At 36.0% G+C, this 24,720-nt stretch overlaps 1 protein-coding gene across 3 annotated transcripts in view; it reads left to right on the top strand.

The window, feature by feature from the left end:
• TRAK2 (trafficking kinesin protein 2) overlaps window positions 1-24,720 on the top strand; it is a 60,475-nt gene that overhangs the window by 22,256 nt on the left and 13,499 nt on the right. For all 3 annotated transcript variants that reach the window (XM_024757337.1, XM_024757336.1, XM_024757338.1), the window contains exons 2-10: window positions 1,509-1,800; window positions 8,617-8,811; window positions 17,025-17,101; window positions 18,638-18,754; window positions 19,752-19,961; window positions 20,634-20,712; window positions 22,171-22,301; window positions 22,960-23,034; window positions 23,977-24,114. In XM_024757337.1, the coding sequence (XP_024613105.1) occupies window positions 1,710-1,800; window positions 8,617-8,811; window positions 17,025-17,101; window positions 18,638-18,754; window positions 19,752-19,961; window positions 20,634-20,712; window positions 22,171-22,301; window positions 22,960-23,034; window positions 23,977-24,114 (1,113 nt within the window). In that variant the 5' untranslated portion in view covers window positions 1,509-1,709. The remainder of the gene's footprint in view (window positions 1-1,508; window positions 1,801-8,616; window positions 8,812-17,024; window positions 17,102-18,637; window positions 18,755-19,751; window positions 19,962-20,633; window positions 20,713-22,170; window positions 22,302-22,959; window positions 23,035-23,976; window positions 24,115-24,720) is intronic.

Genomic DNA, 24,720 nt, shown 5'->3' with positions numbered 1-24,720 from the left:
ACTATTTCTTTATGGATATCTTGATTCCAGTTGTGTACGTATGCTTTAAAAAAAGAAAATACTGTATGGGCATCCTTAGGCCTACATCTTGGCATACTCTGTGAGTATCTCCATCATATAAATTCCTAATGGTAGAATTGTTAAATTATGGTGTATGTGCATTGAAAACTTCGGTAGGCATTGCCAAATAGCCTTTCTAAAAGCTTGTATCAATTTGTACTTTTATCAACAGTATAAGTACCGCTTTCTCCGTACCCCTCCAACAATGAATATAATAAAACTTAATGTTTGCTGATCCAATGCATGAAAAATATTTTCTTTACATTTTTATTTATTTTAATTATAAGTGAGGTTGAGCATCTTTTATATCAGTGGTTTTCAACTGGGGGCAACTTTGCCCCCCCAGGGGACATTTGATACTGTCTGGAAACATTTGGGGGTTGTTAAAACTAGGAGAGGGTCTGGGAAGAGGGATCTACTGGCATGCTGCTAAACATCTTACAATGCACACAACAAAGTATTATTTTCCAGACCCAAATATCAGTAGTGCCAGGGTTGAGAAACCCTGTTTTATATTCTTCCGTTTCATCTTTGTTGGTTTATATCTATAATTTCTAAGTTATTTTATTGTTTGCTTTAGAGTTTATAGTATACATTTTTAATTTATCACAGTTCCCCTTTGAGTGATATTTTACTATTTCATGTATGGTATAAACACCTTGCTATAGTATATTTCCATTTTTCTCCTCCTGGCCTTTATGCTGTTGTTTTAATATGTTTTACTTCTGCGTATGTTATAGACCCCACAATATATTATTATTATTTTACTTTAAACAGTAGATTATCTTTAAATTTTTAAAACAGCTTTAATGAATTATAATTTACATTAGATTGCACATATTTCAAATATACAATTTGATAAGTTTTGACATATGTATATACTTGTGAAACCATTGTCACAATCAAAATAATGAACATATTTATCATCCGCCAGACTTTCCTCTTGCCCCTTGGTCATCCCTCCCCAACCCCAGGCAACCACTGATCTGCTTTCTGTCACTATAGATAAGTTTACATTTTCTAGAATTTTATATAAATGGAATCATAAACTATGTGATTTTTTTGTCTGACCCTTTCATCCAGTATATTATATCTAGATTTATCCATGTGGTGTGTGTATCATTAGGAAGACATTCTTTTTTTTTTTTTTTTTTTCCTGCGGTACGCGGGCCTCTCACTGTTGTGGCCTCTCCCGTTGCGGAGCGCAGGCTCCGGATGTGCAGGCTCAGTGGCCATGGCTCACGGGCCCAGCCACTCCGCGGCATGTGGGATCTTGCCGAACCAGGGCACGAACCCACGTCCCCTGCATCGGCAGGCGGACTCTCAACCACCGCGCCACCAGGGAAGCCCGGAAGACATTCTTAATGACAGACGTTCTGGGTAATTGGTCTGCTGTTATTAATGAGCATGCTGAATTCTAAAGTCACTTGATGTGTTCTTTGTTTTAGGTCATGACCATCCAAGGAGTGATAATCACATGAGAGCGCTCATTGCTCCAGATGTCATTTGACCATCAAAACAAAAAAATCTGTTTAAAAGGAAATATCCATTTGACCAGAACCTTTCTTTATTGAATGGCTTGATGGATTTCCTTTACTCTGATTCAAACCAAAGCTGTCCTGCTCAACCACAACAAGAAAGGATCTTGCATGAGTCAATCCCAGAATGCCACTTCTACATCACCGACGGGTGAAGAAAACCTCATGAATATCAATCACAGAGACTCAGAGAGCATCACTGGTGAGTCCAGTTTAATAAATGAAGTGCTGTTGGTTACAGGATAAAATGCGTATAAGACCCACCATGATGGAACTCAGCCTCTCTTTCCAGCCTGGTCTCCTCAGAGACCACTGAATTAATCTCTCCATCCCCAGGTCTCCTATGGCATTATCAAAATCTGCCTTGGGTGCTGTTCCTTGTCTGCATCTGACTCCCTGTACCGTGTGAGCCCTGGTCAGTAGGAACTGCGTCATACTTATCTCCCTTATCTTGTCTTCCTATTCCTATCTTCCTGTCTCCGCAAGAACAGGGTTGCTTGTGTTTCTGTGCCCTGCAGTCACCTAACAACAGTATGTGGCACATAAGAGGCTCTCAGGACATATAGGGTATGCAAAAACAGGTACAGCCCCATAAGTCCTTATCTGCAAGACTAAATTTTAAAAACTCTGTACACCCAAAATTTTTTCTAAACTTTGGTTCTAAAACTCACTGGTCCACAAAACCTGACCTGTCCAGTTGTTTCTAGACATCTCACTTAGTTGGAATACTTGTTTGCTGTAATTGTATTAATGTGTTTAAATATGGGATACTGCTACAAAACCAGTTGGAGGTGTTATATAACATACAGTATGCACAGTACTACTTTTCTAAAACTCCATAAAATTCTGCAACCCATCTAAACCTAAAGTTTTTCCCATTTTTTGTTCAGCTTTATTGAGATACCTGCATTAAGATACTATAAGATGCACCCGTTTTAAGTGTACAGTTTGGTTCAGTATGGCCTGTGGGCCATAGTTTGCTGACCTCTGCACAACAGCATCAACACTTGTTAATGTCAGTGTTTTTGATTTTAACCATTCTAGTAGGTGTGTACTGGTACCTCTGTTGTGGTTTCACTTTCTTTTTCCCTGATGACTAATGATGTTCAGTGTCTTCTCACGTGCTTGTTGGCTATTTCTAGATATTTTGAGTTGTCTATTTAAATCATTTGCCCATTTTTATATCTGTCTTACTACTGAATTGTAGTAAATATTCTTTTTATATTCTGTGTAAATCCTTTGTTAGGTAAAGGGGTGCAAATATTTTCTCCCAGACCATGGCTCGCCTTTTCATCTTCTTAATGGTGTCTTTTGAAGAGCAAAAGTTTAAAATTTTGGTGGAGCCCAGTTTATCAATTTTTGCTTTTATAGTTCATATTTTTTGTGTCATTTCTAAGAAATCTTTGCATACTTGAAGATCGCAAAGACATTCTCCTTTGTTTTCTTTGAAGAGTTTTATAATTTTTGCTTTTACATTTAGTTCAATTTTATAATTAATTTTGAATATATAATGAAGTTAGGGTCCAGATTTCTTTTTCCCAGTTGAATGTTTAATTGTTCCTGCACCATTTGTTGAAAATATTATCTTTTACACTATTGAATTACCTTGGTAATTTCATTGAAAAATCATTTGATTATGTATGTGTGGATCTATTCCTGGACTCTCCGTTCTGTTTCTTTAATCCCTAAGTCTATCTTTACATAAATACCACAGTGTTTTGATTACTGTAACTCTGTAGTAAATCTTGAAATCAGGTAGTATAATTTCTCGAAGTTTGCTCTTCTTTTTAAAAAATTATTTTGGCCATTCTAGACCTTTCACATTTCTATATAAATTTTAAAACCAGCTTGTCAATTTCTGCCAACAAAGATTAATGGTATTTTGAATGGAATCATATAGACTTTGTAGAGAATTGACATCTTAAGACTATTGAGTCTTCTAATCCGTGAACATGATATATCTCTCCATTTATTTAGGTCTTCTTTAATTTCTCTTAATAGTATTTGTAGTTTTTATTACACAGGTCTTCCACATATTTTATTAAATTTAATCCTAAATTTTTAATTTTTTTCTGCTATTATAAATGACATTGTTTATTTAATTTTATTTTCCAGCTGTTTATTACTAGTATGTAGAAATGAAATTGATTCTTTATATATTGACTTTGTATTCTGCAACTTTGCTTAACTTAGTTTTATTAACTTTCTTGTAGATTCCTTAGCATTCGCTACATAAACCATAATGTCTGCAAATGGAGACAGTTTTACATATTCCTTTTCAATCTAGATGTGTTTTATTTCTTTTTCTTGCCCTTTGAATGGGACAGGATTTCAGTATATTTTTGAATAAAAGTGGTGGGAGCAAACATCATTGCCAAATTTCCAATATTAGGAGTGAAGTTACGGTCTTTCACCAGAAGTTTTTTGAGAATGCCCTTTTTCAAATTGAGAAAGTGTCCTCTTCCTAGTTGGATGACAGGTTTTTGTCATGAATGGGTATTGAATTTTGTCGAATACCTATTTTCCATTACTGAGATGGTTTTTCTTTTTTAGTCCATTGGTGTGGTGAATTCTATTGATTTATTTTTAAATTTTAAACCAGCTTTGCATTCCTGGGGAAAACTCTACTTGGTCATGATGTATTATCATTCTTATATATTGTGGATTTGATTTACTAATGTTGTGTGTGTGTGTGTGTGTGTGTGTGTGTGTGTGTGTGTTTCCCATTCGTTGGTTTGTACTCCTTTTTTTGCAATGTCTTTGCATGATTTTGGTATTAGGGCAATGCTGGCCTCATAAAATGAGTTGTGAAGTATTCCCTTCTCTATATTTGAAAGAGTTTTTTGTAGAATTGGTATGGTAACATTTTCCATCCTTTTACTTTTAACTTATCTGAATATTCAAGGGACATCTCCCATAGATAGTTTAAAGTCAGATCTTTTTTTCATCTAGTCTGACAATCTCTACTTTCTAATTGGTATGTTTAGACCATTTACATTTAATATAATTATCAGTTTAGTTGAGTCTACTGAACTCCTACTTGTTTTCTCTTTGTTCCATTTAAAAGTTCTTTCTTCCTTTTTTCCCCTCATTCCTTTCCTCTTTTGAGTTGTTTGTTTGCTGGTTTGTTTTTTTTAGGATTCCATTTTAATTCCACTATTGACCTAAGTAGCTATACCTCTCTTTTTTCTCAGTAGTTGCTCTGAGTTTGCAATATGCATTTTTAAATCTATCACAGTCTATCTTCAGATAACATTATACTATTCCATAAAGTGACACACAGTATTCTTCCATTTCCCCCTGCCATTGTATTATTCTTGCCATGCCTTTTATATTTACATATGTTATATACATAATTGTTATTATTTTTGCTTTAAACAATTATAAGTTAAATACATTATGAGAATAAAAGGCTTATATATTTCCACACAGATTTACCATTTCTGTCACTCTATTTCTTTTTGTAGATTGAACTTTCCATCTTATATCCTTTTTGCCTGAAGAACTTCAACATTTCTTGGAATATAGGTCAGCTGGCAATGACTAGTCAAAGTTTTTTGCTTGTCTGAAAAGTCTTTATTTCACCATTTTTAAAAGGTGTTTTCACTGGTGCAGAATTCTAAGTTGACTTTTTTATACACTTCAATGACATTCCATTGTCATCTACCTTGCACTGTTTCTGATGAGATCAGTTTTGTCTTTGTTCCCTCAAATGTAATGTGTCTTTTTTTCTCTCTCTGCTTTTAAGATTTTTCTCTTTGGGTTTCTTTGTGTTTATCCTGCTTAGAGTCACTGAACTTCATTGAAATATGGATTTATAGTTTTGATTAAATTTGGAAGATTTTGACTGTTATTTCTTCAGATATCCTTGCTGCTCCTTCTTCTCTTCTGTGACTCCAATTGCATGTGTGTTAGACTGATGGTTATTGTGATGCAAGTCACTGATGCTCTGGTTTTTTTCCTAATCTTTTTTCACTTTCGTTTCCATTGCTATGCCTTCAAGTCTACTGTTCTTTTCTTCTGGATAGTATCTAATATGTTAATGTTATCCAGTGAATTTTTAAATTTAGATATTGTACTCTAGTTCTATTTGAATTTTATAAATATAGGAATACTTTCTGTTTCTCTTTTCATCAAATTCATGTTTTCCTTTTAAATCTTTGAGCATATTAATAATGGCTGTTTCGAAATTGCTGTTTACCACGTTTATCATCTTTGTCTTTACTCGGCTTGTTTCTATTGATTTATTTTCCAACTGGTAATGGGTTACAAATTGCTTATTCTTTGAATATCTAGTAATTTTTTATCAAATGCTGAATATTTTGAATGTTATGTTGTTTGATGTTTGAATTTTCTTGTCTTATTTGAAAAACTGTTATTATTTTGGCAGGTCCTCAAGCTACTTGCTGATAATATCAGTTCTTTTTTTTTTTTTTTTTTTTTTTTGGAATTGTGACTGTTTTATTTGCTCTTCTTAAGTAGTTATGTCTAAGCATTTATGTAATGAAATAAATTTTTAATTAATAACATGATTTAGAATTAATTTTTTTTTTTTTTTTTTTTTTTTGTGGTACACGGACCTCTCACTGTTGTAGCCTCTCCCATTGCGGAGCACAGGCTCCGGATGCGCAGGCTCAGCGGCCATGACTCATGGGCCCAGCCGCTCTGAGGCATGTGGGATCCTCCCGGACCGGGGCACAAACCTGTGTCCCCTGCATCGGCAGGAGGACTCTCAACCACTGTGCCACCAGGGAGGCCTGATATCAGTTCTTTTGAGGCTTGTTTTTAATCTTTGCTATCTAAGTCTCTATATCACAAGACCATACTCTAGTATGCTTTATTCTGCATTAATTTAACCCTACTACCAGTAGGCATGACGCTTCTAGGATCTTTTGATTGTCCTGTTCATGAGGTTTTTCTACTTTGGCTAGATGAAATTCAGGCCTTTCTTCGCTTTGTGTAGGAGAGTAACTTAATAAAGATATGAAGATGTAGAGGAAAATATGAGTGTAATGAAGACAGACCACTTTTGAGGCCATATTCAAGAGAAACAAGAGGAGGCCTCGAACCTAAAGGGGGGCAAAGTGGCTAGAAAGAAGTGAGCATAGGAAGGGACATTTGGAGGATAAAAATATTAAGACTGGACAATCAGGAAAGCAATAAATAGTACATTATCAAAAATATGGGGGCTTCCCTGGTGGCGCAGTGGTTGAGAATGTGCCTGCTAATGCAGGGGACACAGGTTCGAGCCCTGGTCTGGGAGGATCCCACATGGCGCGGAGCAACTAGGCCCGTGAGCCACAACTACTGAACCTGTGCGTCTGGAGCCTGTGCTCCGCAACAAGAGAGGCCACGATAGTGAGAGGCCCATGCACCGCGATGAAGAGTGGCCCCCGCTTGCCACAACTAGAGAAAGCCCTCACACAGAAACGAAGACCCAACACAGCAAAAATAAATTAAGTAATTAATAAACTCCTACCCCCAACATCTTCTTTTGAAATATATATATATATATGGGAGCAAATAGGATTTGCTCCTAAGGATGTTATTTGAATCTACTAAACCTTGATTGTGTACTCACTTTTAAAATTATTATTTTGAAGTAGGGAATTGGTAATCTTGAATTTTCACAGAATTTTATTATTACTTATTAAAAGAACATTTCTAGGGAATAGTAGTTCTTTTAATGAATGTTACTTTTTTCTTCATTTCCTTTATACCCTTGAATGCCTAAGAGTCTGTTTTTAGCTCTGCATGTATTTATAGTCAACTTCTCTTCCTGCAGATTTATAATGACAATCTGTATGTGATATATTTGTGGCAGGAAAAATTTGAATAGTCGCATAGAATTCATAGTAATACTATTTGGATGTATTTTCAGAGCTCTTATTTAAGAGATCTGCTAAGGGTTGAGAGGAGCTTCTTTAGATCCATATTTAAGGTTTTAAATGTACCTCATCTCTGTGATTATATACCTCATCTTTGTGGTTATGAAGCCACTGCTTGTCCTTCTGGGTGAATAGGATTGTCTGATATTGTCAGTCTCCTTGTACTTGATTTGATTAATGTCAGCCTCCTCACTGTTAAGATCAAGTAGTTGAAATTTACTCTTTTAAGGTATGTTTTCTTAAAATGAACTTTGTTGTTCTTTGCCAGAGTTAGAACATGTTTCTTTATGCCACCCCCAAAGGAAATACCAGATCTCTTTTAAAAATGAGAGGGTTGATATGACATCCTGTATTTTCTCTATTTTAAGCTGTAGTATTTTAAGCATATTAAAAGAGATAACTTTTTTTTTTTTTTGTAAACTGCTAAATTTGGGAGGTGTTAAATGATGGGCAGCATTTGGAATAAGAAGCCAGGAGCAAACACATGAAGGTGGAGAAGCCCAACCGTGTTCAGAGAAGTATAAGCAGGGGGAGTTAGAGGTGTGCAAGTGAGCGAGTAGTGATGTGAAAGGTATTCAAGACTTTAAATGTATCACATTTTCAGTAAGTTAATTTTTTTTATATCTAGCTTCTGTGAGAATGTAGTAAAATGTAATTTTTCCAGATTTTGAAGAATCCTCCCACAGAGTTCAATTCTGTTATTAAAGAACATGTAATTTTATTCCTTTTGAACTCCTTTTCTTCTGGTTGTTTTGTGTTGCCTTTTTTCCCCGAAGCATATGTTATTTGAGATCAGATCTCTTGTAAGCAGCACTAAATATATTGATAAGGAAGAAATAAGAAATTTTAAACTTTAAAAACATAAGTGTATTCCCTAAGCAATATATTTTTAGATAGGATACAATTAAAATTCATGGTAGTATTTTTACTATAGAAGTTCTTGTATTAAAGAAACCTAGAGAAAGGCCAACTGTAGTACCAGGATACAGTAATAAAAATCATCGGAGACATGGTATTGGCTAATGTTGCTTTGATTATCCTACTTTGACAAAACTAATTTCATCGATTTTTCTCTGTAGCCTAGAAAATTGAAATATATTGGATTCATTTACATGGAATCTCCTCTTTAGATGTGTGCTCCAATGAAGATCTCCCTGAAGTCGAGCTGGTGAGCCTGCTAGAAGAACAGCTACCCCAGTATAAGCTAAGAGTGGACTCTCTCTTTCTATATGAAAATCAAGACTGGACTCAGTCCCCACGCCAGCAGCGACATGGATCTGATGCCCTCTCTCCAGTCCTTGCTGAAGAGACTTTCCGTTATATGAGTGAGTATTTTAGAGTTTGTCCATTGAACTAAAGATCATGAATATCTTGGTGTTGACTTTTAAAACATTTGACATCCCTAGCCATTGTTCAGTTTGTATCTACTTTAACTTGAACTGATTTAACAACATGAAGAGATGGTTCTAATTGTGTTATGTCTGAAGGCAGAAAGTTTATCATTCTTAAGACTCTGAGTGTCCAGGGTTGCAAGCATACTCAGAGGTTTCCATTTCTCTAATCTTTTACTCGATACTTTCCTCCAACTGTGGAGAAAAGGGAACTTAAAAAAAAAAAAAAAGTAGTGAAAGTATTTAAAATTTAATATCCCTTTATATTTCACAGCATTTATTATCCTAATACTTTAATATCTTGAGCCATCAGCTTTTTGACTCTAATCTACCCTACTAAACTGACATAGTCACGGGAACTTGTCAAGTCATTAAGAAACGGAGTTCTTGGATACATAAGTAGCTTTAATAATGCCGAGGAGAAATACGTGCACACTGTATAGTAATCTTCATCATTTACTTAAGGATTCAGAGAATATTTCAGTGGGAAAGTAAGCCAAATTTGTCCTGAAAATAAGTCTGTTTTACACCACACTCTTTAAAAATGACAAAATTAAATAGGTCACTTTTTTAAAATGTTTTGCGGTACGCGGGCCTCTCACTGTTGTGGCCTCTCCCGTTGCGGAGCGCAGGCTCAGCAGCCATGGCTCACGGGCCCAGCTGTTCCGCGGCATGTGGGATCTTCCTGGACTGGGGCATGAACCCGTGTCCCCTGCATCGGCAGGCGGACTCTCAGCCACTACGCCACCAGAGAAGCCCCAGTAATCATTAACTTTTAATGGTACTTTCCTATAACCAGATTACTTACTGCTCAGAAAAAGAATTGTAAACATTGTTTAAACTTGAATTAGGAACTCAAATAGAACTGTATTTCTGTCCTCAACAATTCTTTTAATTAGCTGAATATTAAATTAAGGCCCTTAAGGTTTTCTTAACTTCATAGTTTGAGAAGTTACTTGCTTGAGATTTTCTAGAAAATGCTTTTTAAAAGGAACACTATTTTATTTCCATTTCCCTTTGTTCCCTGAGTTTTTAGATTTGTGAGAAAATTTCAAACTGAAATTTCATTGGGATAAATTTAGTTTGTCATTATTCTGATAAAGTGGCATAGAAAGTGCCCCTTAGTTTACATGTTCTTTGTCCTGTATGCTGCTGGAGGGGACAGTGAGGGAGACTAGCTAGAAAGATGTCTTAGATCATGATTTAATGGAGTTACTTTTAGGATGAATTTTAAGTAAAAAGACTGGGAAATAAAAGGTAAACAGATTCTAAACTACTTGGTTTATAGGACTTTACATAAACAAACCATAGTGTTCAAGGGAGCAATTTAAAACTTGAGATTAATAGGGTGTTACAAGATCCATACTTCCAAGATCTGGAAAAGTGTCCTATTCCTTTCATCTAATGGTACTATTTTCACTTCAACAATTTGAAAATTAAACTACATATGATACACCTAATATCATGAAGCATAGAAGCTAGGATCATCATCCATTCACTGATACTTTATCTCTGTACTGTACTTTAATTTCACTGTTATTTTAAAGGTATCAATTCTTTGGGTTAACAGTTCACTCAAATATAAATAAACTTCATTATGAATTTCTATCTTATGAATGTAAAAGATAAGTGATTTACTTTGTTTAGCAAATTGACCAAGATTTTAAAATCATGGGGACTTCTCTGGTGGCACAGTGGTTAAGACTCCTCCTGCCAATGCAGGGGACAAGGGTTCGATCCCTGGTCCAGGAAGATCCCACATGCCATGGAGCAGCTAAGCCCGTGTACCACAACTACTGAGCCCTCGTGCTGCAACTACTGAAGCCTGTGCACCTAGAGCCCGTGCTCTGCAACAAGAGAAGCCACCTCAATGAGGAGCCTGCACACCGCAACGAGGAGTAGCCCCCGCTCACCACAACTAGAGAAAGCCTGCGCACAGCAATGAAGATCCAACGCAGCCAAAAATAAATTTTAAATTTTTTTTAAAAAAAGAACTTAAAAGGCATGATACAAACCATTCTCTTACCCTTTTCCACAGTTTTCTATGCCCTTGAGATGTCAAGATTTGTGGTTTAGAATAGTTACTACAGACCCTGGCAAGCCATCCTAGGGTTCAGCTCCCTGGTGCTGTTTCAGCCCCTTCTTATCCTGACTTACCTCACATGCCAGTAGATACTCATGCTCATTAAAATGAATTATAGCAGCTAATAAAAAGAGGCGGCACAGGCAGAGGCACTTTCTCTCTTATATAACACAAAGAAATTGAAAGAGCCATGAGAAGAAAACAAAGAAATTTGGAAGGAAACATGGGCAAGGTTTTGGGATGGGAACCTATCTCACATGAATAAAAGGACACTGGTTGTTCTTTGAAGCCCCTACCAAACCAGAAAGAGATGGCTCTCAAGTGTTTTATTTTAAAAGTAAACAATGGGTGGGTCCAAAAAAGTAATTCTCTCCTAGTCCCTGCCTTACACAAAGTTTAAGATACTCAAAGAATGTTTTGCGTGCAGGGTTTTCTTAATTTTATTAAGAGAGAGCCCCACAGTGACATGGGGCAAGCAGTGCGATCAGATCACACTGTGACAGAAAGTACCATTTATTTGTTCGTGTGAAGGCTGAAAATAGAAACCTGATCTGCCCTTCAGGGTATTTTTTTATTTGGGAGTAAGGGATCACCTGTACCACTTCCTAATGCATAAGAAAAAAGGAGGTGGTTATATAAGTTGTAATTAAGGCATCATTAATTACAAGTACTAAGTGATATTATATGTCATTAATGATGTGTAATAATTACACATCATTAATGACATATAATATCACTTGGTACTTGCTAAAAACACAGATCCTTGTGCTACCATCCCAGATCTACTGATTCAGAAACTCTGGGGGTGGGGCCCGTCTGTTTTAACAAGTCCTCCTGATGGTACTGGTGCACACTCAGATTTGAGAACCACTGATCTAAAGCTTTGTCACCAAAGCCATATGGCCATTTCACAGTGACATTAATTGGAGAATTTAAGGAATTAGGGAGGGTGTAGAATTTTGCAAAGAAATAGATTGTAGAAATTATTACTTCTGGTTGATAGTTATACTTTTCCTCAACTCTGCCCTTGAAAATCATTAACCTGTACTGGCAAGAAAGGAAATACAACAGATAATGTTCAGGAAGCATTAACCATAAGTCAAGTTGTAGAGGTTAGCGGATTCATAATTCCTCGCAACCAGTTCCACAGAAGAATTAAGCCATATGCCCTAAGACATTTATTGTAGAATGAATTACCTTATCACCTCTACATTATGTACTAGGTGGGTATTATTTGTCAGAGCATTTGTCAGAGATAACTCAAAGCATTATCTATGGGGCTTAATTCTCGCCTGGAACCCTGTTGAGAAAGGCTGTCCTAGACCGTATATATCACCAGCCTCCTTTTTGTTCTGCCTCAGTTCTTTTGAAGGCAGTTTTTTGTATTGCAGAAATGTTCTCTGTATTATAGTAGCAAGAACCACTTCTTTGGGGTTAAAACCTCAAGACCTGTTCGTAGTTATCAGGAGTTATTCTAGCTTTTACTCTGCCATGTGAAACTGTGTGTTTCGTTTTTGTTTTTTGTTGTCTTGCTTTTGTTTTTTGGTGTGGGAGGTTTGGAGAGTGATGAAAGATTAGAAGTCTTTTAAAAATTAGATAATTGGGGTAAAAACTCTAGACCTTGTAAAAGGACATATGAGAACTATTCAAGAACCATCTCATATAAATAACAGGGATATCAAAATGGATTAACATTGGCATTTTCCATCCTGAAAATGATTGGGGGATGGTTGATGTGAAATTACACAGATATAACATAGAGTAAGAATTAGTGAAGTGCTTATATATATCTCCCCATATTTTTTCAGGAATATTAGATTCTCCAAATATTAACCAAAAATGTTGAACATTAACTAACAACCTTCAGAAACCAAAAATGTTCTGTACAAATGTTTATTTTCTCCCTGATATATAATTTGTTCTTAGAGAGTTAGAAAGTTCATGTCTGGAAACAAACAAGGAGCATTGGTAATTTCTGTACCATTTAACATATTTTATTTTAACCTCTGAGAACTGAAGGAAAAATAGTATTTGATAGAATTATAATAAAGTCAGCCTGCTTGGCCCTGAATTCCTGGTTACAGAATTACAGTGAAGAATTAGTCTATCGCTTTGGAAGCATTTAATCACAATACTTAAATGCCAAGAGAATACTTAAGAGCTTTGCCCTGAGTACTTTTGGAATCATCCCAAGCAGCCTATCTTTATCAGGAGTATTGTGTTAGAGAAGAGAAGACAGAACTGATTAGGCTGCAGAGAGGAATCCTTTGTGTTCCTCTATGCTTTGTGTTCCTCTATGAATTGAGCAACTCGGTGCAGTTGAGGTGGCCCAGCCTTTGGGGCTTGGTGGTCTATAGACTGTTTCACTTAAAACATAAGAATTGGAGAATTCTGGTTGCATTATCTAACTTCTTTGCCATAATAAATATTTAAGCATTTGAAAATTCATTTTTCCTTTTTGAAACCTCTTAACAAGAGCTGCTACTTTTTGATTGCAATGATAACATTTGTTCTTCATGGAAAATTAGCAAAAAACTGAACAGAAAGCAACAGATCAACCATAACCCCTACTCAAAGATAACCACTATTAACGTTTTGACTTATAGCCTTCCAGCGTCTCTTGTGTATAGACATGTATAGATATACTCACACGTTAAAAAGAAAAATGGGGCTCTCCTGGTGGCGCAGTGGTTGAGAGTCCACCTGCCAATGCAAGGGACACGGGTTCATGCCCCGGTCCGGGAAGATCCCACATGCCACGGAGCATCTAGGCCGGTGAGCCATGGCCGCTGAGCCTGCGCGTCCGGAGCCTGTGCTCCGCAATGGGAGAGGCCACAACAGTGAGAGGCCCGCGTACCGCAATAAATAAATAAATAAATAAAATGGTACGTATGTTGTTTTATAACTTGTGTTCACAGATAAATACTCTAATATTTCATCAGATAAAAGCCTTTTGATCGTGGTGGGACTGTGGTAGAAACAGCAACATGGTGCAAAGAGCCCATTTCTGCCACTGAGAATGAACAGACCCAAGTTTTTTCTTATGACTTTGTGAGACGGGAGTTGTTATCACCTCATTATTATATTGGCTTTGACACTAGTAGTTTGCTTTGCTGGCTTGGACATGTCACATAATTCCTCTTAGTCAAGGTTCCTTATATAAGAAAAAGAGATCATTAAACTAGGTAACTTCTTAAGGTTCAGCTTTAAATTGTCAGACTATGACAGATGGTAAGCATTTATGGGAAATATTTTTTAGTTTCTCCTCACTAAAACATATTTTATTCTAAACACTTCTGTATTACTGTGTCCTTCATTTTCTATTCCCCTTTCATCATGTGTGACTGGTATCTCACAGTATTTTATTACATCCTTAATTTACTGGTTTGACTTCAGATTAAATTTGCCACTTCATCTTCAACTCTTATCAGTCGTATAATATAAGCCATGTCATGTATTTTTTAAACTAGTTGTATAAAAACTGTTTTTATCTGAGTCTCCAGGATTGCTGGTTCTTGCTTTGAGTGTTAACCCTGGATCAGTAGTTTTCATCCCTAGCTTCACGTCAGAACATCTGGCATATTTTACGTACTACCTGTGCCCTGGACTTCCTCCAAATGAATTAAATTAGAATCTGGAGTTGAGACCCACTGCCCTGCATTACTTTTGTTTTTGCAACCATTGGCTAGTTTTCTGTAGTTTAGAGTGTGGATATATTGACTTGATTTTTTTCCCGTGTATTATTGAGACAAGCAGTAGAAGAGACCACACGCTGTTAGTATCTGCCTTAATTTTTAATCCTTTGTTCCTGCTATGCTACCAAGTTAAACTGTGAAGATTCCTGGCCCAAAAGCCTATTTCCCTTATCCCTGAGGTTAAATTATAGTTTAATTTATACTAATAAGTAAAAATTCTCTACTTGTAAATAAAAATTCTTTTGGAGTAAAAATGTTTCTTTCTAGTGTTTTTGTTGTTGTTGTTGTTGTTTTTAGTTTTCTTATTTTCAATTTAAAACTTTTTCAGCTATCTCCTAACACTATCAACCCAACACTTTGTTTTACTTTTAACTAGAAGTAAGACTATCATTAATAATTAAGCTCTGGGTAATTCCCAGTTTCATATTTTTTAATTTTTATTTTTTTATATTTATTTATTTTTTATTTATTTATTTTTTTTTTGGTTGCGCCGGGTCTTAGTTGCAGCAGGCAGGCTCCTTAGTTGTGGCTCATGGGCTCCTTAGTTATGTTACATGTGCTCCTTAGTTGTGGCCAGCAGGCTCCTTAGTTGTGCATGCACATGGGATCTAGTTTCCTGACCAGGGATCGAACCTGCGTCCCCTACATTGGAAGGCAGATTCTTAACCACTGCGCCACCAGGCAAGTCCCAATTCCCAGTTTCATTTTAAGCAGTGGTGCTAAGAAGAAAAATTAAAAGCTCAGATTAGAGTAAAACCTATCTAATGGTGTCTTTTGAGCAGCCTTAAGTGTTAAGATGGGACTAAAGAAGTATAGATGACTTAAATCATAGTTTCTGCTGCCAACTCAGTGTATTATTTACAGAGAATTTTAAATCAGGGCTGTTTCATACATACCAGTTGTGTTTAAAGAGTATAGCTGTAAATAGTTACATGATACCTAGCAGTTTACTAAATACTACTTAGTAGATTATCATATTTGAACCTCCTAATGACCTTGTGAGAGGTTATCAGCTTCATATTATAAATGTGGAATCTGAATCTCAGAATGGGTAAGTGACTTGTTCGAGCTCACTCAAATATGTGAATTCAACTTTTCTGCTTCAAACCTCTGATTTTTCACACTTCAAGGCAAACTAATTTTAAAAGCAGTCTAAGTCAAACACAAGTCTGTTTCATGTAATGCACTCCAAAGTCAAAAGATCCCTCTTTTATTATGCATCATTACCACCATTACCTTTATTATGCATCATTACCTTATTGCTAACTGTGATTGTGGAATCATTAGGATCATATCTGTTCTCTTCTTTGGAGCTAAATTAGTCAAGTGCAGTTCCTGAATTTATGGAGTGCCAGAAATAATGGGTTTGAGTTATGCAAGGAATACTGTAGTGTACAGTTTAGTTTATAGCAAAGGCCTACATATGATGAAGCTTATCATAAAGGAAAAGAATTTTTAATTAAGCTAAAAAGTGTTATGGTTCATAATAGAATTACAAGAAGTCCTACAAGTCCTATTCCTTGTCTATTGATATTAGCTGACATGACAGGTGATCATAGATGTTCGAGATAATCACAACAGAATTCTAATTAAATTCCTTTATACATAACTCCTCATGAACTCGCCCCTCAATAACTTTAATTTAGATTAGGATGTAAAACAATTGGTGGTTCAGTTCATTCTCCAGTCTCACATTCTCTAGTGTGAGTGAACCAAAGTTCCAATCTTTTTTTAAAATTAATTAATTAATTAAATAAAATTTATTTTATAAAATAAAATTTATTTATTTTATAAATAAATTTTGGCTGCATTGGGTCTTCAGTGCTGCGCACGGGCTTCCTCTAGTTGTGGCGAGCGGGGGCTACTCTTCACTGTGGTACACAGGCTTCTCACTGCGGTGGCTTCTCTTGTTGCAGAGCATGGGCTCTAGGCGCACGGGCTTTAGTAGTTGTGGCACACGGGCTTAATTGCTCTGCGGCATGTGGGATCTTCCTGGACCAGAGCTCGAACCCACGTACCCTGCATTGGCAGGTGGATTCTAAACCACTGCGTTACCAGGGAAGTCCCCAAAGTTCCAGTCTTACCAAGGGAAGAGGAGACAGTCAGGAGGTAGCTGCCTTGTGATCATTTGATACTTTCTTAATTTATTGTATGATGTACATTTTGTTTGTAGTAATTGGTCCATTTCCTGAGTGTCTAACACATGAAATATTTCTTTCCCTTTTCTTTTTTCACCTATTTTTTAATTCTGAATGGCTTTTTGTAAAAGCCTGGGTTGTTTGTTGTGTTGTTATCTTTCAATTCTTATGACTGTTTAAAACTTTGTGTTATTTCTATATCCTATAAACTGTTGTTTTTAACTATCTTAGTTCTAGGCACAGACAGGGTGGAGCAGATGACCAAAACGTACAATGACATCGACATGGTTACACATCTCCTGGCAGAGGTAGGAATATGTCTTTTTTTTCTCCAGTACAAAAAGCTAAAACTTGAAGATCATTTAGAATCTATCAAATTTGCATATCAATGAAAAATGATGATGTCTTTGCTGTAGGTTGTTCTGTATAAGGTTGTTACAGGTAGAACAACTGGCATACCAACTGGCATTCCAAAGAAGATGGCTCCTGAAGTTTATTGTTATGAAATTGTAGAGGGCTTAATTTTTTGTTATTGTGTTATAATGGTGCTGGCTGGCTTCTCTGTCCTAGAAAAGCAATCTTTTAAAAAAAATTTTTTTTAAGTAAATCCTTGGTGTCACTCACCCTGAAAAGAGCTGCCCATTCAAGAAGCAGCTCCATTGCAAATCAACACCAATAGTTTGAAGCATCTTCCCTTTTCTACTTTTATTCAGGCTATTATTTGAGCTCACTTTGTCCATGACATTTTTAGTATGTATAGTATATCTCTTCGAAGTGGCGGTCAAGAGGTCTCTCCCTATGCTTCAGTTTCAGTTGATCTGATGGAAATTTCAGTCTTTCTCTTTGAAGTACCCTTCTCCCCATATGCCCCCCTAACCCTCAGCAGCTCCCCAGAATGATTTTGTGTATGCCACTTAGCCTATGTTGAAAATGAGGTAAGTGGGCCTTGAAAATTTGGAGATAATCCATCCACCTGTTTTCATGTTGCTGTGGACCAAAAAAATAGAAGCATAATTTTATTTACAGCGATTAATGTAAGTGGAACCCATTCTCAAATACTATAAGGCACTCAGATGTATATTGATAGTTTTCCACCTTACAGAATAGAATCCTCACTACCACCATGTCGAGGATTCCTGTGCCTTGCTAAGTATCACCATCTACCCAGAAAGAGTAACTCTTGCCTTGCTTGACTTTTCTATAGGCTTTCCTGCATCATTACCACCAATTTCTTCAGACTCCCTTCTTTTCTACACTCTAAGAAGAACCCTATAGCCTCAAAATGTCCAGTCTATTATATCCCCTGTTTTATTTCACATCATGATTCTTATACCAGTTGACAATAGGGCTCTTGATTATGCTTTCCTCTAAGTCTCTGGCTCTGAATGCATATAAACTTTGCCCTAATTGGAACTGTATTCAACCTGCCTACTGTATCATTACCATGCTTAATAGACAAATGCATTCAACAAATTTATTTGGCTTTTACTGTGTGTCAGGCCCTGTCCCCATTTTTACAGACTATATTGATTTTGTAAGTCCCTAAAGTCATAAGTTGAAAAGTTGGGTTGCTCTATCCTAATTAATGGGGTGATCAGTAAACCTCACTTGATATCAAGAAATGCCCTCTTGCATTTATAACTGTGGTGGTCATCCATTTGACTAATGTATACTAAACATCATTTGTGTGTCAGGCCCTGTATTCATTTGTAATATCTGGGCATTAAAATGGATCTTGATGCTTTCTAGGACATTGCTTTTGAGTTTAGCAAAAGTGACTGCAGAATTTTAAACTACCACTTAATTTTGTTTGTACTCAAAAGGTGTGTTTGGTATTTTAACAGAGGGATCGTGATCTGGAGCTAGCTGCTCGAATTGGACAAGCTCTCTTAAAGCGGAACCATGCCTTGTCTGAGCACAATGAAGCCCTCGAGGAGCAACTGGGACAAGCCTTTGATCAAGTAAGTCCTGGATCAAGTATTTGCAGCATGAAGCAATTAGGTCTTGGGAAATGGAGAATTTATTTTCCTGGGTGTCCCTGAAGTGATGACAATAGTATCCATTAAACTAACCAGTAGAGAAATGAAGTGTTATTGTACAGAGGAGTACTCATGTGACTCTACCTTAGTCAATATAAAAGCTTGTATTCAGTACCTACAGTACTTGTGGCATCCTGCTTAGATTCTAACACTTTATCCTTACTCCTTTCTATAGATTTTTTGTGTGATCTTATCTTAAATTTATTTTTTTTAAATGTACCCCCAAATAATAGGTACCCAAAGGAAGTATCTTTATTCAGAAACCCAAACAAAAGGAGAAAAGAAAAGGAAAAGAAATTTTTGAAACTATATTTATCCCATAGCAATAAATATTTTTAGTGAGAACTGATTTATTATTAATTTGAATGGTTACATTTTAAATCTTCCATAATTTGTTATCATCTGGTTTCATTTATATTTTATAAATCATCATGTTTAATAACATTCAAGTCTTTGTGTTAAAAGTACTTATTCCCTAGAACTAAAGTTGGGAAGTCATGTATAGTTATGCAGCTTATAAAATACAAACCTTTAGGATGAGAATTTGAAGTAAGGTTCTATTCTGATACTTTGAAGTTTCTTCCATTTTGTTTTGTTTTGAATTGTGAATGTATCATCTTATGTGAAATTTTCCTCCTATATTCCCATTATATAGAATATGGAAATTGGCTTTTCTTTTCACCTAGTATAGAGAAAGCTGTATTTGTTGAGTTAATGCTCTAAAATTATAGCTTAGGAAGTATCTGAGGTTTGTTACTCTCTTTGTAGCCCTTGTTACTTTAGTCAGTAAAACCTAACAGCTGATTTTATGACTTTGTTGTATGGTGAGAAACAATTGCTCCGTGAATTAGAAGCTATATTACTTGTAAATAATGCAAAATAAAGACCATCTTGTAAATCAAACCCTTTTGATGTACAGGTTAATCAACTGCAGCATGAGCTGTCCAAGAAAGATGAGTTACTTCGAGTTGTCTCCATTGCTTCTGAAGAGAGTGAAACTGATTCCAGCTGCTCTACACCTCTTCGCTTCAATGAGTCCTTTAGCTTATCTCAAGGTTTGCTGCAGTTGGACATGCTGCAAGAAAAGCTCAAGGAACTGGAAGAAGAGAATATGGTTCTTCGATCCAAGGTACAGTCAACTTAATTCTCACTCTCCTTTACCTTAAAGGCTATAAGGTTTAGGTCCAGGTAGTATTAAGGTGAAATATGGCGTAACTAAGGACTTGCTATTGACATTGCAGTGGGGCGGGGGGGGGGCGGTGACAGCCAAGGCACAGGTGCTTGCCCTCCATTGTTACTTAGATCCCACTGAAAAGTGGATAACAGCAAGCTGACAGGTGGAATAGAGAAAGGCACAGCATAGAATGTAGAGCTTGTGGAGTTTACACAAATAACTAAATAATTACAACTAAGTTAAGAACTATATTGGAAAACTACAGTGTTTCATGAGCTTATATAATGGGGGGTTGGGGAATGGATCAAAGAAGTCCTACTTAAACATGTGACATTTTAGCTGAGGCTAAGGGTTAGCCTATCAGAGATATATGTAGTAGAGGGGAGGGGTTGGGGTGGGGATGAGTAGGCATGTGCGAAGGCCCTGAGAGGAATAAGGGGGAGATATTTGTCATGTCCTTTTCCATGGTCTTTATTTTATGATAGATAAAGCTTTATGAGTTTTTGTTTTCCTTTGTGTGTAAGTGATGAACTTTTATCTTTAAATAAGTAGTAAAGATTTTTTTAGTTAATACTATAAAATCATTAGAAGATATTATCACATACTGATTTTTTTTTTTTCTTGAAGGCTTGTCACATAAAGACAGAAACGATTACCTATGAAGAGAAGGAACAACAGCTTGTCAGTGATTGTGTTAAAGAACTTCGTAAGTGTTAATGTATTCTGTTTTATAGCCTTTGGGCAGTTCTTTGGTAGGATATCACTAACTCAGAAATTAGGTCAATGGTTTCAATAGAAGCATCTCAAGAAACAATTTTAAATAATTGCTGAAAATCTTGGAATATCACATTGAGCCCACAACTCTAAATAAAGTACCATATGTACTTTTAAGAAGTATCTTTGTTTCAAATTGTCATCATCATTAAATAAAGACCTATATTTCTACCCATTATAGCGTGTTAGAATGAAAGTAACCAAAGCTCTTATTTTGTTGATGAGGAAATAGTCCTATAGAGAATATGATTTGCCAAAGTCAGAAAACTGATTAGTAGCAAATCTAGGGATTAAATGATGGTGTAAAACGTAACACTCAATGAGTATTTGTTAAATGCCAGCTCTGTGTCTATAAAGGAATATATTTTACTCTCTTGTATTGTTACCTAAAATTTTTTAAAGTAAATCAGTTGGAAAAAGATCAGCTTTACTAGAGAAAAAATTTTAATCTCTTTATAAATATTGATATATATAGCCTTTTATGTTGAAAGAGAAGGTATGATAACAACATATCAGATCATTTGAGCTGTGGGCTTCAGAATGTGGTACCTTGCACAGAATATTAGAGAACCAGAGTAATGTAAATTGAATCTTCTCCATCAACACTATCATTACCCACCTTTTACACTTTAAAAACAAAAAGCAATGACTTGCCTAAGAGTTTATATTCTGGTCTCCTGTCTCCTTATTGCCATCCTTTGAATTGCTATAGACTTACATCGATTTAAAAATAGTTTTATATAACACTTAGAAATAGCTTTGCCACTTGGGTTTAGATGTCAAAATTTTTATATGAAACAAAGATTTATTTCCCCAGTGGAATTCTAAAGCATGCAAGAATGCTGCGTTGTAAGAATTGCTTTAGAGGCCCTACTCAGTTTGCTAGGTATCCCAGAAAGTCTCTCCTACAGAAGCATCTCAGTAGCTTTTACAGATTGTGACTGTTCCATTCTGGAAATATTCCTTTGTTAGATTTGTTAAGTTTGATTTTCATTTCTTTTGGGATCTTATTTACATTCCTGAAGAGTTTTCAAAGACATAAATATCTTGGCCCTTGCAAAGATATATAATTCACCTATCTCTTTTCAGCCTTCTTGTCCTTCATAAAGAAAAAGATTGAGGCAGAATCTTTAGCTTGCTTGCCTTTACAAGTTATCTCTTTTTAGCTTCAGTGCCTCCTATTAAATTCCCAGCATTAGTCTATTTCAGAAGAATCTTTAATTTTCTCTATTGGGTTATCCGGGTTTATTATTTTAAATTTATGTTAGAGAAAAATCAATTCGCGGTAGTCCAGTGCTTGTTACAAAACAGGATTTGGCCCACAGGCCACAGTTTACCAACCTCTGCCCTATATTTATATTAATTTTAAGTTTTTTATTTTGTTTTCCAGGTGAAACAAATGCTCAGATGTCCAGAATGACTGAAGAATTGTCTGGGAAGAGTGATGAACTGATTCGTTACCAAGAAGAGATTTCCTCTCTCTTGTCTCAGATTGTAGATCTTCAGCACAAACTTAAAGAAGTAGGTTCATTCATTCAACAGGTGTTTGTTAAGCACTGACCTAGTACTATGCACTCTGCTAAGTGCTAGATACATTAAGCAAAATAAACATGGTCCCCACCCTTTTACATTGCTTTAATCTGATTGCTGTTTTAGTCTTCTGTCATGAAATATTGTGAATAACTACTTTCAAATCACTATTTCTTTCCATAAAATGGATTTTCCTCAGAAAGTTGTGATGTGAACTACTGATTCATGCTCATCGTCCTCTGAACACCTTGATGGATTTTGTATTCTGCCCATTTTATTGCACTTATTTGGCTTTTGAAAGGTTAGCTTTTGATAATCCTCTGGACTATATCCTTGAAATACGTTCTTAAGATGTCTTAAAAAGAGAGTAACGGGGCTTCCCTGGTGGCGCAGTGGTTGGGAGTCCGCCTGCCGATGCAGGGGACGCGGGTTCGTGCCCCGGTCTGGGAGGATCCCACGTGCCGCGGAGCGGCTGGGCCCGTGAGCCATGGCCGCTGGGCCTGCGCGTCCGGAGCCTGTGCCCCGCGGTGGGAGAGGCCACAACAACGAGAGGCCCGCGTACCCCAAAAAAAAAAAAAAAAAAAAAAAAAGAGAGTAACCTGTATTTTATATGGGAAGGCTTCACATGTCTCTTTTAATATGTTGTTAGCATGTGATTGAGAAGGAAGAGCTGAGACTTCACCTCCAAGCTTCCAAAGATGCCCAAAGACAACTGACGATGGAGGTAATGAAATCCTCCTTTATCTTGTGTTATATGGGAGGGGAAGAATGAATAGTTCCTTTCTTCTTTGTGAATAAGAATGGCTAAAGGTGATAACCAGATTTAAAACAACAACAGAAGATTAAGCTGAAAATTATGAGATCTAAGAAGTAAAGCTTTTTAAAGATTCTGTCTCTAAAATAATAGTAACGAGACAACATCCTTCTTGATTAATAGGAAAACCTTGAGTTTATAAGATTCTTTAGGAATACATGACCCTTTTACAGGGCTATATTAACTAACCCAACAGTTTTTAAAATAAGATAATCTGCATTTTTTAATAAGCACCCCTAGCCCTAGTGGTGCTGATGATCTAGTCCACATAACACACTCGAAGAAATTTTTGAAGTTAAAATGTTCTCTGAAAATTATGTACTCTTTTAACATGCTTGTGTATCTAACTATAAAAAAAAATTTTGAAACAAGGGAGAAGAAACTACTTGTTTAGGATGATAGAGCACCCTGACATCTTATTAAATACTTTGTAAACTTGATCTTGTCATTTACAGACTTCAGAGTTCATTCATGTTCATTATGTTTAAAAATATACATATCTAATATTCCACTAAACTAACTTGACCATAGCTATTATACTTCCTCTATAAGTTTTTTTTTTTTAAGGATAGGAAGCATTTACTATTGAATTGACAGTTATGGTTGTCTCAGCTACATTTCACATTTTTAGGAAATCATGCATATATATAATTCTGGCCAAGACACCCCTAAATCTGGCAGCTTGAAATATATATACTTTCCTTGCTTAGTCTGTTTCAGAGTCTTTGTATTAAATTTAAATTCATAAAATTAGTCCTCTGGATAAAATTTAAACTTATCCCAATGGGATTTTTTCCCCATTGTCATTTTGAGAATATAATAAGGAACACTAATTGCCATCCTATCTTTCAGCTGCATGAGTTACAAGACAGGAATATGGAGTGTCTGGGAATGTTACATGAATCGCAAGAAGAAATAAAGGAACTTCGGAGTAGATCTGGCCCTGCTGCTCATCTCTACTTCTCCCAGCCATACGGAGTTTTTTCTGGGGTAAGGAACTGAGAAAGAAACTTGAGATTAGATGGTCCTGAGAGTAATATGGTTTCTAATGGTGTAAAGCATCTTGAGAAGAGGTAACATGGTTTGTCCTTGTTGATTGAATTTAATTATTGATTTAGGCCTTCATTTGCATATCTGTATCTACCTTAATAGTCTTTATTTATTGTAGCCTTCCTTCTAACAGTTGACCTTCCAGATTTATTGTATGAGATGAACCCTAAGGAAATTAAGGTTAGGTCTGTGTCCCATAGAGTTACTTAAACTACAGTCATCCTCCTTACCCTAATCCCACCACATACCACTTATTCAAATAGTGCTCTGAACATTTAAAACCTCTTTTAACAGATCTTGAGTTTCTTGCTATATTTAACTTCAGTTAGAGTGTAAGTCCCATGAGAGCAGGAATCATATTGATTTGATTCCTCAATAAACAATCTTTTTTTTGAAATAAAGAAATTAATGAAAACTTCTGAGTTTATGCCCGAATTTGTAATGTTGGTTCAAAGAGTTATTTTAATAATCTAGTTCTTAAACACTTACATGCAATCCTGTGAAATTTTTTAAAAGACTGAAACTATAAATTATAATAGATTTTCT

Source organism: Neophocaena asiaeorientalis, unplaced genomic scaffold, assembly GCF_003031525.2.
Source record: "Neophocaena asiaeorientalis asiaeorientalis breed wild unplaced genomic scaffold, Neophocaena_asiaeorientalis_V1.1 scaffold246, whole genome shotgun sequence".
Classification (NCBI taxonomy): Eukaryota; Metazoa; Chordata; class Mammalia; order Artiodactyla; family Phocoenidae; genus Neophocaena; species Neophocaena asiaeorientalis.
The sequence above is the reverse complement of the archived record's forward strand: the minus strand, read 5'-3'. Positions and strand labels throughout refer to the sequence as shown.